The sequence below is a fragment of the Phyllostomus hastatus genome, unplaced genomic scaffold (assembly GCF_019186645.2).
Source record: "Phyllostomus hastatus isolate PE091 unplaced genomic scaffold, TTU_PhHast_1.1 phas_scaffold_93, whole genome shotgun sequence".
NCBI classification, from domain to species: domain Eukaryota; kingdom Metazoa; phylum Chordata; class Mammalia; order Chiroptera; family Phyllostomidae; genus Phyllostomus; species Phyllostomus hastatus.
This window is the reverse complement of record NW_025334042.1, coordinates 21,120,947-21,136,731: the sequence shown is the minus strand read 5'-3', so window position 1 is coordinate 21,136,731 and position 15,785 is coordinate 21,120,947. Positions and strand designations below refer to the sequence as shown.

Below are 15,785 nucleotides of genomic sequence, written 5' to 3'. Positions count from 1 at the left end.
TTTTATAAAGGCATCCACAATGCCGACATTAATAGAGTTCTGTTTTTCACAGAAAAATTTTGAAAGATCTATCTTCTGAAGACACGCGGGGCAGAAAAGGAGACGGAGAAAACCCTGGAGTCTCTGCCGTCACGTCTATGTCTGTCCCGACCTCCATCTATCAGACTAGCACCGGACAGTACAGTACGTATAGGAGACCTCCACCTGCTGGACACGAAACTAGCCTTTCCATGTGAAGAAAGGGTGTGTGGGAAGACCATCATACTTCAGTAGGGATGATTCTTTTTTAATAGTGATGATTATTAAAGAATAATATTTTGAGCTAGGGACAATGCAAAGTACTTTTTTGGCAACATCTCACTTACTCCTTACAACTTTGTGATGTAGGCAGTTATCAATTTATGGGGGGACTGAGATTTATGGAGCTAGATAATGTCCCTAACATCACACATGATCCACTTAGTTTGGGGTAAAAGTCTGTGAGTTTTGACAAATGCATGGAATTATCTAACCACCACAATCAAGATATGATTCGTCACCCCAAGAAATTTACTTGGGCTATCCATTTGTAGATAAACTCCCCCTCTACTCCTAACCCCTGTTCTTCGAGTCTACAGTGGAACCTCAGTTCTCGAACTTAATTCATTCCAGAAGGCTGTTCAAGAAGAAATTTGTTCGAAAACCGAATCACGCCTGAGAGACGCGTGACTAATCATACAGGTATGAAAGTGTTGTCAAGTCAAGAACCGAAGTTTTTGTTTGATAGCCAAGACATTTCCTCCATGAACAACTTGGTCAAGAACCAAATTGTTCGAGTGGGAGACGTTTGAGAACTGAGGTTTGACTGTAATTGGCTCTTGCCACAAAAGCTGTGTTCCACCTGACCACTCCTCACCTCTCCAGGCTCCACGACCACTTTGGTTCACCCTCACCTGAGTTACTGCAGTAGGCATCCTGCTGGTTCTCCTGTTCTACAGGCTTTCTGCACTGCAGGCCAAGTGACTGACTTAAAGTGTCAGAGCACAGCACTCTTGCTCAGAATCCTCTGATGACGTTCTGTCACACTCAGAGTAAGTCTCACAAAGTATTGCATTCAGGAGCTGGCCTTGCCTGCCACTCTGATTCCATCATCTCCTGCCACTGCATGGCATTCTGGCCACACAGGCTTTCTTGCCGTCCCTTCACTACAAGAAACTTATTTCTCCCTCGGGATCTTTGAGTTGTCGTCCCTTTTTAAATATGCTGCTCCTCCCCTTAGTTTTCCTTATTTTTTAATGTTTTTGTTACACTTTAAAAATACATAGTTCAGTTATAGGTTGTAATTATTGATTCACTTATTTATGAAGCTAATGTGAGTAAGTTCCTTACAGGAAAAAACTTTGTCTTGTTCACGGCTGTACCCTTAGCATATAGGGCCTGACACATATGCTTTCAGCAAAATTTGTTATGAATAAATGATTTAAAGAGTAAGAATACCTCCTTGCAGAAACATAAAAAACTGGGAATAATGACTGCAAAGAAAGAAGCTTAGGAGCAGAGATCAGAGGCAGGTGGGAGATTCACTTTCATCTTTAACAAAGTGGAATATATATATTTTTTTACTGTATAAATGTATCACTATTTACCTGCCAATTAAAAAAATTAGTTTTCAACTACAGTTGATATTCAATATTACTTTATATTAGTTTCATATGTTCAGAATAGTGGTTAAACAGTTACATAATTTACAAAGTGATGCCCCCAGTAAGTACCCACCTGGCACTATACATAATTATTACAGTATTATTGAATATTTTCCCAATGCTAGAACTTTGCATCCTGGTGACTGTTTTGTAACTACCAACTTGTTGTTTTGTTTTTTTTGTTTTGTTTTGTTTTGTTTTTAATTCTCACCTGAGATACATTTATTGATTTGAGAGAGGAAGGGGGGGAGAGAGAGAGAGAGCGCAAAACATTGATGTGAGAGAGCAACATCTATGTAGCTCTCTGATGTAATCGTCTCCTTACACACCCCACCCCGAGGATCAAACCTGCAGCTTTGCAGTGTACAGGGCAATACTCCAACCAACTGAGCCACCTGGCCAGGGCTACCAAGTTGTATTTCTTAATACCTTCTCCTTTTTCACCCAGTCCCCAACCCCCCCCGCCCAGTGGCAACCACAAGTTTGTTTCCTACATCCCCCCAAATTTTTTAAGGCAGTATATTAGCAAGTCTGCAGGGAATACATGCCAAGACCTCTAGTGGATGCCTAAAACCATAGATAGTACCAACCCTATTACAAGATACTTTTTTCCTGTACATACGGTAACTAGTATTTAGGGCAGCATGATCCAGTAGAAATTCCTTAATAATGGACATGTTCTGTGTCTGCATTGTCCAGGACAGTGGCTGCTAAGCCATTTTTGACTATTGAGCACTTGAAATGTGGCTGGTGAGACTGAGAAACTGAATGCTTTATTTTGTTTGATCTTAGTTACTTTAAATAGCCACATATGGTTAATGGCTACAGTGCAGATTTAGAGTAAATACACATGTTAAACAAGAATTAAGTAAATAGGTTGCAAAAATGAAAGCAATCCTGATTTATCACATATGTTTAACATCAAAAGATATATATCTATACTTCTGTGAGTATAATTTCACATATTTTGATACACATTAATACAGCTGACCCTTGATCAACATGGGGCTTGGGGTACTGATCCCTCCTGCAGTCAGAAATCTTGATACAACTTTTGACTCCCCAAAAACTTAATTACTAATAAATAACAGCCTACTGTTCACCAGAAGCCTTACTAGTAACACAAACTGTCAATTAATATATTTTATATATTATTTGGACTATATACTGTATTCTTACAATATAGTAAGCTAGAGAAAGAAAATGTTAGGAAAATCAAAAGGAAGAGAAAAATCATTAACAGCAGTGTATGTCTTTATTGGAAAAAAACACAGATAAATGGATCTGCATGGTCCAAACCTGTTTTTTTTCAAGGGTCAGCTGTGGATCAGTCTGTGTGAGCCCAGGAGGAGGTTAGGAAGGACGTGCGCCAGAAATACTGGCCCTCGCAGGGCGGGAGTGAGGGGCGGCCAGTGAAGTAGGTAGGGATAGGTAATGGGACATTTACTTTCTATTTCATATCTGTGTTTATATAAATATATATGTGTAGGGGTGTGTCATGCATGTTGCAGGAAGAAGACAAAGTACTTGCTAATATAAGTTGAAATGTCTCTATTTCTAAAGTTATATAACTTGAAGTAGTATGTGGTAATATTTGTTGGGTGGTAGTGGGGGGTGATAATTAGAAACTCCTGAAAATTTTACTTTTCTAAAGATATTATTTATTCATTTTTAGAGAGAGTGGAAGGGAGAAAGAAAGAGGTAGAGAAACATCAATGTGTGAGAGAAACATTGATGGGTTGCCTTTCAGCCCACAACCTAGGCATGTGCCCTGACTGAGAATCAAACTAGCCAAGACCTGAAAAAATTATTATTTTTTTAAATACACAAACAACTTTTTTGGCTTCATAGCAGGCAAAGCATATGGGGGAGGGGGGTTTACATTAATTATAATCTGAAATGAGGGTATAGAGCTGAGACATCAGATTTCTGAAGGGGATTTATTATGGGAGCTACATAATGCTAAAATGTTACCTCTTTGGTTGTGCATTATGAGTATCGGGAAATCATTAACGTGAGTATAATTCAGTGAGAGGTACTTGTGGGGAGCTTAGTAATGTGATCTGTATAGTGGCCTTCTGATGACTTAAATTTATCGGTGAAAAGTGACTGAATAGATTACATTTTTTAAATATCACTTAGTAACATTTAATGTCTAACAGCAGTTACCACGAGAGTGGGGCTGAGAAACAGAGTGGGAAGATTTTTTTCCATTTGTAACCTTTTATCCTACTTGAATTTTTTCCTATGGGCATGCTTACCTATTAAAAACATTTTTGTTACAATCTTTTTTATGCCTCTTTTGAAAAAAATTACAAACTGTATGAATGTTTCCTTCTACTTATTTTTCCTGTAAAAGTTAGCCATCAGCACCCTCTTATTGCTCCAGAGCCGCTGTGACATTAGCAATTTGCATGCAGTGGCCCATAAGAGCCCAAAATGGGTTTTGGCCAGTTATACTGTAGAATATAAAGTTAAAATTAGTGCATCTGAACTATGAAATTTTGTAAATAAATGTCATTTTATTTCTTTTACATATAGTTCACCCACAGTAGTTAGCAGTTGTCAAATAGGACCACTTTCAAGCCTGTTTTAATAGTGCTTGTTTGTTTGGTTGGTTGGTTGGTTGGTTGGTTGTTTTTGTATGAATCCTTTGCAGTTAATGTATTGTATAGCCTTATAATAGCTATGTTCTCTCTTTGGTTAAAGTTGCCATTGCCCCAAATGGAGCCTTACAGCTGGCCAGTCCAGGCACAGATGGAGTACAGGGACTTCAGACACTAACCATGACAAATTCAGGCAGCACTCAGCAAGGTACAACAATCCTGCAGTATGCGCAGACCTCTGATGGACAGCAAATACTTGTGCCCAGCAACCAGGTGGTTGTACAAAGTAAGTATGTGTACGTGTCTGTAGAAAGCATCCCAGAGTACTTTCAAAAACATTTATGAATTAACTCATTCTTTTGACCACACAGCTGCATCAGGAGACATGCAGACATATCAGATCCGTACCACACCTTCAGCTACTTCACTGCCACAAACTGTGGTGATGACATCTCCTGTGACTCTTACATCTCAGACAACTAAGACAGATGACCCCCAGTTGAAAAGAGAAATAAGGTTGATGAAAAACAGGTGGGTGGCAAACTGTAGTGCCAGAATGGTAACGGTTTTGCAAATCTCAGAACATAACCAGATGTTAACTGGAATTGTATATTAGAATTGAGAGAGGTTTATATCAGCTTTATTTCATGAGTGTTGGATTACATCTAGCTTATTTTCAGTGGATCAGTGAGTCCTATTGCTCACTCTCTTTATTTAGTATATGACCTAGAATGCTCCCATTGTTACTATGTCCCTTGAATAGCACTGCTAAGCAAAGCTTTTCAAACAATGTATTTTGTTCTTATTGGGCTGACAAAGTTACATGAAGATAATAGTTTCCTGCTGCCACACAGCAAGAGACAAAAGAATCAGTGGGATTCTGCCTAATACCTAATTTACTTACTGACACAAATGCCCTTAAAAATTAATTTTGATCATGAAAATAGATTAGTAATTTAACCCCCAGAAACATTTGCTTTCATTTTCAATGTATTTTAAACATTGTTGTATGCACTATATGTACATCAGGCACGATAAACCACTGGTTCTTTGAGAAAGACCAGTGGGTAGCCTCTTACGACACGTTCAAGGGGAGAAAAAGACACCAATAAACTATATTAGGAACAAAAAAGGGCAAACAACTACATATACAAAATTTTTAAATTACAATAGGATTCATTTTCAGCTCCTCATCAATAAGGTAAACAATTAGGATAAAAGGATCATTTTTCTAGAGCAATGAAAATTATCATAAAAAGGCCAGATGGGTACATTTTTCCTTTTAATCCTCACCTGAGGATATAGATATACTGATTTTAGAGAGAGAGAAAGGGAGGGAGGGAAGGAGAGAAATATCAATCAGTTGCCTCCCACATGCACCCCAACCTGAGACCAAACCTGCAACCTAGGTATGTACCCTGACTGGGAATTAAACCCACAACCCTTTGATGTACAGGATGATGCTCCAGGTTCTGAGCAACCCAGCCAGGGCCAGATGGATGCATTTAATTCAATATAAAATGTTTCTTTACTAAAAACTAAGAGCCAGCATCACTGTAAATGAACTTGGTAAAAAGGCAGAGGCTGTTGTTTTGGAGGTCCCCACAAATGTCGTAAGATAAGGAGATGAAGTTATGTAAATATCAGAAATTAAGAATGTATTTCTTGCTTATGATATAATTGTATACCTAGGCAATCCAGAAGAGTTGTTAAAAGTTACTAGAATGAGACTTCTCTTTCTGACAGTATGACCTCAGTTACATAATATTTCTAAAGCTTGATAAAATATAAAAACCTTATTTTTAAGTGATTGGATAAGCCTGCAGGAAAGTAAGAGAAATCTTTTGAGGTTAGGAATGAACCAGAAGCACAAGACCATGAGGTTCATAAACACTGGCACAGCCCCTGTGTAACCTGGGGATAAATTTAGGTCTTTGCGGTTGGTATAGCGTTAGCATGCAGAGGAATCTAGGGACAGAGCCTGGGATCCCTCTGTGCAAGCTTGGAAACTGGATCGTGAGGTCAAAGCCCAGTAAGTGCTACAACCATAAGCTTAGAATTATAATTTAAAAAAAAATTTGGGTCCATAGTGCCCCAATTGCTTGGAAGAAAAGAGTCTCAACACAGGCTTTAATAAATTCCTGTTCTAACACTGAGTTCTAACACGTATGAGTTGAAAAATCATAGACTACCCAAGGAATTAGTCCTCCATCAATGATACACGCCAAATCTTTATATGATTTTCACAAAAATCTTTGTGTAGTATAAATAATAATATTATGGCACCCCCACCCCCTTTTTTGAGATGAGGTAACTAAGGCCTAAAGAGCTTAAGTTACTTGCCCAAGTTTACATTGCTTAGTGGTAGAGGCTGGATTTAAACTCGAGTCTAGAGTTTTAGATAATACTACACTGCCATTCAGGAGCGAGGCAGCAGGAAAAGCAGACAACAGAATGAGTTTTGTAATATCTCCAGCTATCTAATGGGGAAAGGAAAAGTATGTATATTTAAAGAAACATATGTCCTTGAAAATCAAAGATCAAGAGACCATGAAATTATTCTAAAAATTGGAAAAGTAAAATAAAACTATTAATAGCAAAGATACATTCATCTGCTTAGAATATCCAGGAGAATTATCTACAAACTATTCCTTTGAAAGCTTGAAAAAGAACTAGTATACAATGGAAATTCATACCAGTTTACTAAAACAGGGAAAGCGGGGGAAATTACAAGGATTTAAATGAAAGAAGTGGCGGCCCCTATGGAGCACACCCACCCTGTCTGCAACCCCTCCTCCCCCAGGAGCAGTTTCCTTGCCTCTCTGCCCCCTAAGCTCTAAGGGTCCTTCTTTTTGCCTCTGTAACTTGTTTCCTGAGCCCATTTCTTCTACAGCTCACTTCTACCTCAGTCCCTTTCTAAATAAACTTTCTCTTACAGTTTGAGTCTTGACTCTGAATTCTTTCTTAGCCAGAACTCAAGTGCCAAGGTTACTGAACCTAGGTACAGTCTGACCCCACTGGTCTTAACAGCTGGTGCCATTCCACTGCCAAAGCTTCCATTTTTGTACAGCTCCTAGGAATACTTTTTTGATTAGCAGAATGGAGTGTTGTCCAATTAATGAGATATTGAATAAATCAACTGGCTCTTTAAAAAAGAGAGAAGTAAAACTATTACTATTTTTTATATAGTTGCCTATCAAAAAAATAACCGAGCCCTGGCTGGTTTGGCTCAGTGGATTGAGTGCCGGCCTGCGAATCAAAGGGTCTCTGGTTCAATTCCCAGTCAGGGTACATGCCTGGGTGCAGGCCAGGTCCCCAATGGGGGGGGCACGTGCTAGGCAGCTACGCATTAATGTGCCTCCTCTTCTCTTTCTCCCTCCATTTCCGTCTCTAAAAATAAATAAGTAAATAAACTTTTTTTTTTAAAGGAAAGAAAGGACCCAGACTGGTGTGGCCCAGTTGGTTGGGCGTCATCCCACAAAGGGAAAGGTTATAGGTTCAATTCCCAGACAGGGCACATGCCTGGGTTGTGGGTTCGGTCCCTGGGAGGGGCATGTATGAGAGAAACAACCAGTGGATGTTTCTCTCCCTCTCTGTCTCCCTCCCCCCCTCCCAAATAAAATCTTTTTTAAAAATAAAGACTCCCCATGGACTTACAGGAAAATTATTAGAAATGGTGAGTTTTTAAGGTTTATACATACAAAATCAGTTTTCAGAAATCATATTTCTTCATATCAGCAATAAGAGTTTGGTGTTTAAAAGGCATCACTTATGTTATCGACAAATACCTGAAAATAAATGGAACAAATGATATCCAGGACATTTATGGAAAATACTGTAAAATGTTTTTGAAAGACGTTAAAGAAGATCTAATTAAATGGAGAAATACACTGTGTCCATAGATATGGAAAGTCAGTATTATAAAGATGACTAATTTTCCCCCAATTGATCCATAGAATCAATGCAATTCCAATCAAAACCCAAACAGGTTGGTTGAAGAACTTGACCAGTAGATAATAAAATTTATGGAAGAGTGAAAAAGCCAAGTACAGCCAAAATATTACAGACAAAAATAAGGTGAAGAGATAATCAAGTATTATTTAAAGTTGTGGTAATCAAATGCCATGATACTAGCATTGAGATAAACAAGATGACCAATGAAATAGCTCAGAAACAGATCTATGAGCACATGAAATCTTGGTATGATAGGGCAGATTATGAGGGAAGGATGGACTCTTCAATAAACAATGCTAGGATAATTAGTTCTTTATGTGTGGAAAAAATACTGGATTTCTTGCTCATAGTATATGCAAAAAAATCATTCTAGATGGATTAAAAACATTTTAAAAAGATGAAATTTTAAAACTTTTAAGTGAAAATATAGCATCTCATGGTTTCAGATATAGGGAAAGATCCCTTAAAAACTAACATACATGAACATTAACATAGAAGATTAATGAATTCACTAAAATCAATAACTTGTATTCATTAAAAGATGAAGTAAGTAAAAATATAAACTTTAGACCTATAGAAGGTTTTTGGAACACATCTAGCCGAAAAAAACAGATCTTGTAAGTAAGAAGTACAAAGTGACAGGGGGGAAAGCTGGCAAAATATATAGATAGGCATTTCTCACAAAGCACAAATGATTAATAATCATGAAAGGTCATTCACCCTTACCGGTAAGGGTGTATAATAAATGTAAATTTACATATAAATGTAAATTAATACCACACATTTAGGTACCATCTATCCCCATCCCAACCAGGAGCTGGCAATGATTTAAAGAATGAATCTCACTGCTTATGGAACTATAAATTGGTGCAGCCACTTCATAAATTAATTGGCCCTTATCTTGTAAAATTGACCTGGATATGCCCTGTGATTTTAGCTGTTTTACTCTGTGTATATGACTGAGAGGAACTTTTGTAGAAAGTAAGCATAAGAATGTTCATAGCAGAAATCGGAAACAACCCAAATAACCATCAATAACAGAATGGCTACATATATTATGATTCAATTTATACAATGTAATAGTATTCATTTAAAATGATGGAGCGAATGATCACTATATCATGAATAAATATTAGAAAAATGAAGTCGAGTGATGAAAGCAAGTTGCAATAGCATACATAAAGTGTGATATTTTATAATTTTAGGAAAAAAGTAAACTAAATGATACATGATTTAGGAGAAATAATAACCTAGACTTCCAGTCAAGATGGCAAGCACAGCTTGCCTCTTCACACAACTACGTCAAAATTACAGCTAAAATACAGAACAGTCATCACTCAGAACCGTCAGAAATAGAGTTGAATGGAAGTCTAACAACTATGGAATTAAAGAAACCACATCCATCCAGACTGAGCTGGCAAGCTGGTGCCACATCTGAGACTCCACCAAACTGGCTAACACTATTATACCCACCTTGGAGATCATCAGCGACTCTACCCACCCAACTTATGGGCCCACCCAAAGCTGCTTTTCCATATGAACGGCTGGTCTTGGCTCAAGCTTCACAACTTCCTAAATCCTCTCAAACAAGCAACGGTTGGCCTCAGCTCCATGCCCAGCACTGGCAGCAGCCAGCTCTAGATTCATATCTTGGCTTCGCCTGGGAATCCAATCCCAACATAGGTGGGGGCTGACCTTGGCCTGCACCACGTGGAAAACTCCAGAGCCTGTGCACCCAGGAGGCAGCTACAAACCACCACAGAGCACCACCACCCTATACCTGCACAGCTGATCCTCCATGGAGGTTGGTGGTAAGTGGTCATAGACAGTCCTTGCAGCTGACTGGCCTGGGTAAATCTCTGTCATTGACCCATCAACAGCAACAAGAGGATGGTGTACTCAGCCCACACCAAGGGCGTACTTCAAGTACCCAGCTTGGGTGATAGGGGAGGCTGTGCCACTGGACCCTACAGGACACCTACTACAGCAGGTCACACTACCAAGACACAGGGTCAAAGCAGCTCTACCTAATACATAGAAACAAACACAGGGAGGCTGCCAAACAAGGAGACAAACACGGCCCACATGAAAGAACAGATCAAAACTCCAGAAAAAGAGCTAAGCGAAATGGAGATAAGCGGTTTATCAGATGCAGAGTTTGAAACACTGCTTAGAAAGATGCTCAAGGAACTTAGTGAGGACCTCAGAGCAGCATAAAAAAGATCCAGAAATGAAGGATACACTAATTTAAATAAAGAACAATTTACAGGGAAACAACAGTGGAGTGGATGAAGCTGAGAATCAAATCAATGACTTGGAACATAAGGAAGCAAAAAAACAACCAATCAGAACAACAAGAAGAGAAAAGAATCCTCCCAAAAATGAGGATAGTGTAAGCAGCTTCTGGGACAACTTCAGGTGTTCCAACATTCACACCATATGGCTGCCTGAAGGGAATAGAAAGAGCAAGAAATTGGAAATCTGTATGAAAAAATAATGAAAGAAAACTTCCCTAATTTGGTGAAGGAAATAGATGTGCAAGTCCAGGGAGCACAGAGAGCCCCACACAAGATGAATGCAAAGAGGCCCACTCTAAGACACAGCATAATTAAAAGAGAATCTTAAAAGCAACAAGTGAAAAGAAGTTAGTGTACCTGCAGGAGAGTTCCCATGATACCGTCAGCTGGTTTCTCAGAAGAAACTTTGCAGGCTAGAAGGGAACGGTAAGAAACATTCAAAGTGATGAAAGGCAGGGAGCTACAGCCAAGACTGCTCTACCCAGCAAAGATAACACTTAGAATGGAAGCTCCCAGACAAGAAAAAAGGTAAGAGTTCATCATCACCAAACCATTATTATGTGAAATGTTAAAGGGACTCAAGAAAAAGATCAAGACTATGAACAATAAAATGGCAAAAAAATACATATCAACAATTGAATCTAAAAAATGAACTAAGCAAACAAGAACAGAGACAAAAACATGGTTATGGAGAGCATTTTGATGGTTGCCAGATGGGAGGGGTGTGGGGGGTGGGTGAAGAGGTGAGGCGTGGGGATGTAAGGTACAGCATAGGGAATGGAGTAGCCAAAGAACCTATATGCATGACCCATTGACATGGACAATGGTGTGGGGATTGCCTGAAGGAGGGGGGAGTGCTGGGTAGAGGGGGCAAAGGGGGAAATTCAGGACAACTGTAATAGCATAATAAATTCTAGTAGAGAAAAATAAACGATACATAATTTAGGGTCATACACATATGTACTGAAACTGCAAAGATACCCAAAAGACTGCAGCTAGTCATTGCTTCTGGGCGAGAGGCAGGGTATAGGTAGAATCAGAGTAGCATAGAGGGCCCACAGTGTGGGCAGCATTTGCTCGTGATCAGCTGGGCATTGGGGTACATGTGTTCATTTTACTGTTTCATAACATATCTGTACCATGTACAATCTTTAGTGTGTACCGCTTCATATAAAATTTTAAATTGCAGCCCTGGCTGGCATGACTCAGTGGATTAAGTGCCTGCCTACGAACCAAAAGGTCACAGGTTCGATCCCCCGAAGGGCACATGCCTGGGTTGTGAGCCAAGTCCGAGGTTGAGGGCATGCAGGAGGCAACCATTAATGTATCTCTCACACACTAGTGTTTCTCTCCCTCTCTCTCCTCCCTCCCCTCTGAAAATAAGTAAAAATCTTTTTAAATTAAAAAAAAATTAAACTACAGTAATTTATAAGCAAACTCAATAAGGTATTAAGTAATATTACATTCAGATTAGTGACAAGTCTTAAAATACTTAGTGAATATATCAGAAAAGGCATAGGATCCACATTTTAAAGATCTTACTGAGTGGTAAATAGTATCTGAACAAATAGAAAATACAATGTTCTTTGATGAAGACAGTAAATATATTCTTCAGAAATCACATAAATTTAATGGTACTCAAATTAAAATCTATGTTATCTTTATAGAATTGGAGACAGTAATCAAAAAGTTTACCTGTAAGAAATAAGTATTCAAAAGTAAAAAACAGAAAGAGTTTACTTTGTCTTGTTAGACATTGAAACGTACTCTAAAGCCACTGGAATGAAAACTCGAGGTCAATGAAGAGGCAGTAACTTTAGCAAATAGCATAGAGAGGCCAGAAATAGCTTGCTGTGCTGGTTAAGTATATTTGTGAAGGAAGGCTTCTTTAATAAAAGACACACAACTCTACACTTGGAAGGAAAATTACATTGGATTCCCATGTTTTTATACCAGCAACAAAAATAATTCCAGATGGATTAAAGACTGAATTGTGAAAACAAAGGAGAATTTCTGAGATAAGATTTAAAGAGACACATAATGCATGATGTTTTGATTTAAGCCGAGAAAAAGAATAAAGAGCATTTATGACACAAGATATAAAAATACGAGAAGCCAAATGATTAGAAAACAGTGTGAAACTAGGCAGAGGATTAATACAATATGTATAATGCACAGGAAGTTCCTAAGTTGTTTATCTTTCTAATAATTTCTCATTGTAAAATGGCCAAAATGTATGAAGGGACCAAGGGTATAAATAGGCAATTTACATAAAAGCAGATCCAAAAGACCCATAAAATTTTGAAAAATACTCATCTCCCTAGTAGCCAGGACAATGAAAATTGACAACAAAATGTTCACATGGCAAAAAGTTATGTACCAACATAGAAACCGTGTAAAAAAAGTTGTAGATAATATCTACACAGTATACTCGAAATAGTTTTTACTTCTCTATGTTTATAAAACTTGTACGTGACTTCGTAGAAACATTTTAAGAGATTATGTACAAGACTGAGTATCACACCCTTTTGAATTTATTACAATAAACTTTACTGAGAAAACTTATTTTTATTCAATAAATTAAAATTAAAGAATAAAAATTTTAAAAAGACCCTGTGGGTCAAAAATTAAGCAGAGGACCCATAAATTTCACTCCTGGGTATTTGTCCAGGAGGAGTGGGACGTGTGTTCACAGAGAGACGAGCGCAAGAGCGAGCACAGCAGCCACGACCGGAAGCGCCCGAGACGGCGGGTCAGCAGGTCGTGGCGGTTCTCACACAGCGAGAAGGAGACGTGCCCCCAGATGTAAAGGAACAAACCTGTGCACAGCAACACGAATGAGCCTCAAATATCTACCGAATGAAAGGAGGCCAACACACAACAGTACACGTTGTATGACCGTTGTCTGACATTACAGATTACGAAAAATTTCATTTATGGTGACAAAATCAGGCAGTAGTTTTAAGGAAGAGGATCCATCAGGAACAGGCCTGAGAGAACTTTCTGGGACAATAAAAATTTCTTTTTCTTGATGTGTGGGTTAGCAGGTCTATGCATTTACCAAAACTAGTTGAATTCTGCATTTAATATCTATTATATATTTCACTTATATAGATGATACCTTAATATTTTAATGGAAAAAGAAAAGCTGAGCAGGTAAAATTGCTACGGTGCATTTACCACTTACAGAAGGTGAATTTTTCCTAACATTGGTTTTTAATGCTCATATTTAGAGAAGCTGCTCGAGAATGTCGCAGAAAGAAGAAAGAATATGTGAAATGCCTGGAGAATCGAGTTGCAGTCCTGGAAAATCAAAATAAAACTCTAATAGAAGAGTTAAAAACTTTGAAGGATCTTTATTCCCATAAAAGTGTTTGATTCTTAAGAAAGTACTTTGTGGACTTGCCTAAAAATTAGATGGATTTTTCTTTTTAGTAGTCTTATAAATTAAAAGGTCAAAAATGAAGCTTTTACTTAGGCTTTTGCAACTCAAAGATAAATGTCTTTTGCAAGAGATCTGGTAGCAGGATAAAGAGGAAGGGCTCTGAGGAAGACACTGGCTCAACTGGAAGCTCTGTAAAAACCGCGCATACTCACGAAGCAGGAAATGAACTTTCACCAATTTGAATTTTCTAAATAACAGTAGTTGTCAATAATCCAGAAATGGCAGGTAAGATGAAATTCAGTAAATTTTACAAAATAAATCAATTTATCCTATAGGTTTGCATTTCTTACTGTTTCCTAAAATTTATTTTTTCAATTGTGTGCATGTGTATATTTTATTTCTGCCAATAAAATCTAAATTACAAATAGAAAAGCTAATACATAACTAAATATGAATAATTATGTGTTTGATTATGTATACTTGTTCTATTGTCAAATCTTTTAAAGGGGTGTTTAAGTTTATTGGACTTGAGAGTGTTTTCAAGGCTGGGTTAAACAATTTTTGAGTTCTTGTCATAACACAAGTATCTAAGGTACAGGAATGGGGTTGTGGTGTTTTTGTAACATTTTTTATCAGAATGGAAAAGAGAGCTGTTTAAAAGTTTGATACTTTTAAATAGTTTGGTTTTGGGTTATTCTGGGAATGCTGATTTTCTACACATATATAACAAATTGTTTTTTGAATCTATTATGCAGTTGAATATACATTACTTATTCTGTTGTGCTTTAATAGAATGGAATGTTTACAGGCCCTTGAGGTGATATGAGAGTATTTTTTTAAAAGCCTTCTGAAGATGCATACCAAAGTTTTCCCAGAGGATTTTATAATCAATTTAATGCAAGGTTTATCAGATTCTAAAATAGTAGTTATTAAAGCAATTTTATGTTAGAGACTATTTTGTAATGTTGTGAATGGTACCTTTATAAAAGTGACTGCCAATATATTTTTATAGCTAATCTTTATAAATTCTAAAGTTGAGTTTTTAATGATAATTTTAAATGTTTATATAGTTTGTTTAGTAAAAAAGATATTTTGCATCTCAAAGTATCATTTTTGTATTATGGGAAGTAAAGTTGAAGTTGGCTAATACCTGGAATCTAAGTTTTGTATGCAGTTTTTCCAAAGTTCACAAATGCTGTCAGTACACCAGTGCTTAACATCTGTATTCCAGTTTCTGTACACTTTGAAATTGTACTGCAAAACAACCGTGTGCTTCTTATACAATATGTATCATATTGTTGTCTATGAAATTAAAGAACATTTGATAAAATTAAATTTGCTGAATGTAAAATAGATTGCTTGATATATAAATGACAAGCTTACTGATAGCTTTTGTGTTAATTATACTAAGTATAGCACATTACTAGTTTTAAGATGAGGATAAGTTTACAATTCTAGTCTACTTAACCTGTTTTAGGAGGGGACATGCTTATATATTTTGATTTACACGGAACCAATTACAGCCCTTACTGCTGTGGCTCAGTGGGTTGAGTGTCATCCTGCAAACCAGAAAAGGTTGCGGTTCAATTCCCAGTCAGGGCACGTGCCTGGGTTGCGGGCCAGGTGCCCCGGTTGGGAGTGTGCAAGAGGCAACTGATCGATGTTTCTCTCCCACCCTGTCTCCCCCCTTCTGTTATCTCTAAAACTAGATAAATAAAATTTCTTATTAAAAAAGCCAATTACAATATACTAAAGGTAGTGAGATTTTTTTTCTACAAATGTTTAGGACATGGTTAAGGGAGCCTGTTATGTTGAAATCTTAATCCAGTTGATAAATTTGTTATTGATCCTAATGAAATAT

At 37.6% G+C, this 15,785-nt stretch overlaps 1 protein-coding gene across 7 annotated transcripts in view; it reads left to right on the top strand.

Annotated features, from left to right (window-relative positions):
- ATF1 (activating transcription factor 1) overlaps positions 1-15,259 on the top strand; it is a 71,759-nt gene extending 56,500 nt beyond the window's left edge. For 3 of the 7 annotated variants that reach the window (XM_045829329.1, XM_045829333.1, XM_045829331.1), the window contains 5 exons: positions 53-183; positions 652-720; positions 4,392-4,574; positions 4,660-4,819; positions 13,773-15,259. In XM_045829329.1, coding sequence (XP_045685285.1) covers positions 53-183; positions 652-720; positions 4,392-4,574; positions 4,660-4,819; positions 13,773-13,917 — 688 coding nt within the window. In that variant the 3' untranslated portion in view covers positions 13,918-15,259. Of the gene's footprint in view, positions 1-52; positions 270-651; positions 721-4,391; positions 4,575-4,659; positions 4,820-13,772 lie in introns of those variants that run through there. The other 4 variants (XM_045829330.1, XM_045829332.1, XM_045829336.1 and 1 more) reach the window with 3 other exon arrangements.
- The last annotated feature ends 526 nt before the right edge of the window (positions 15,260-15,785 follow it).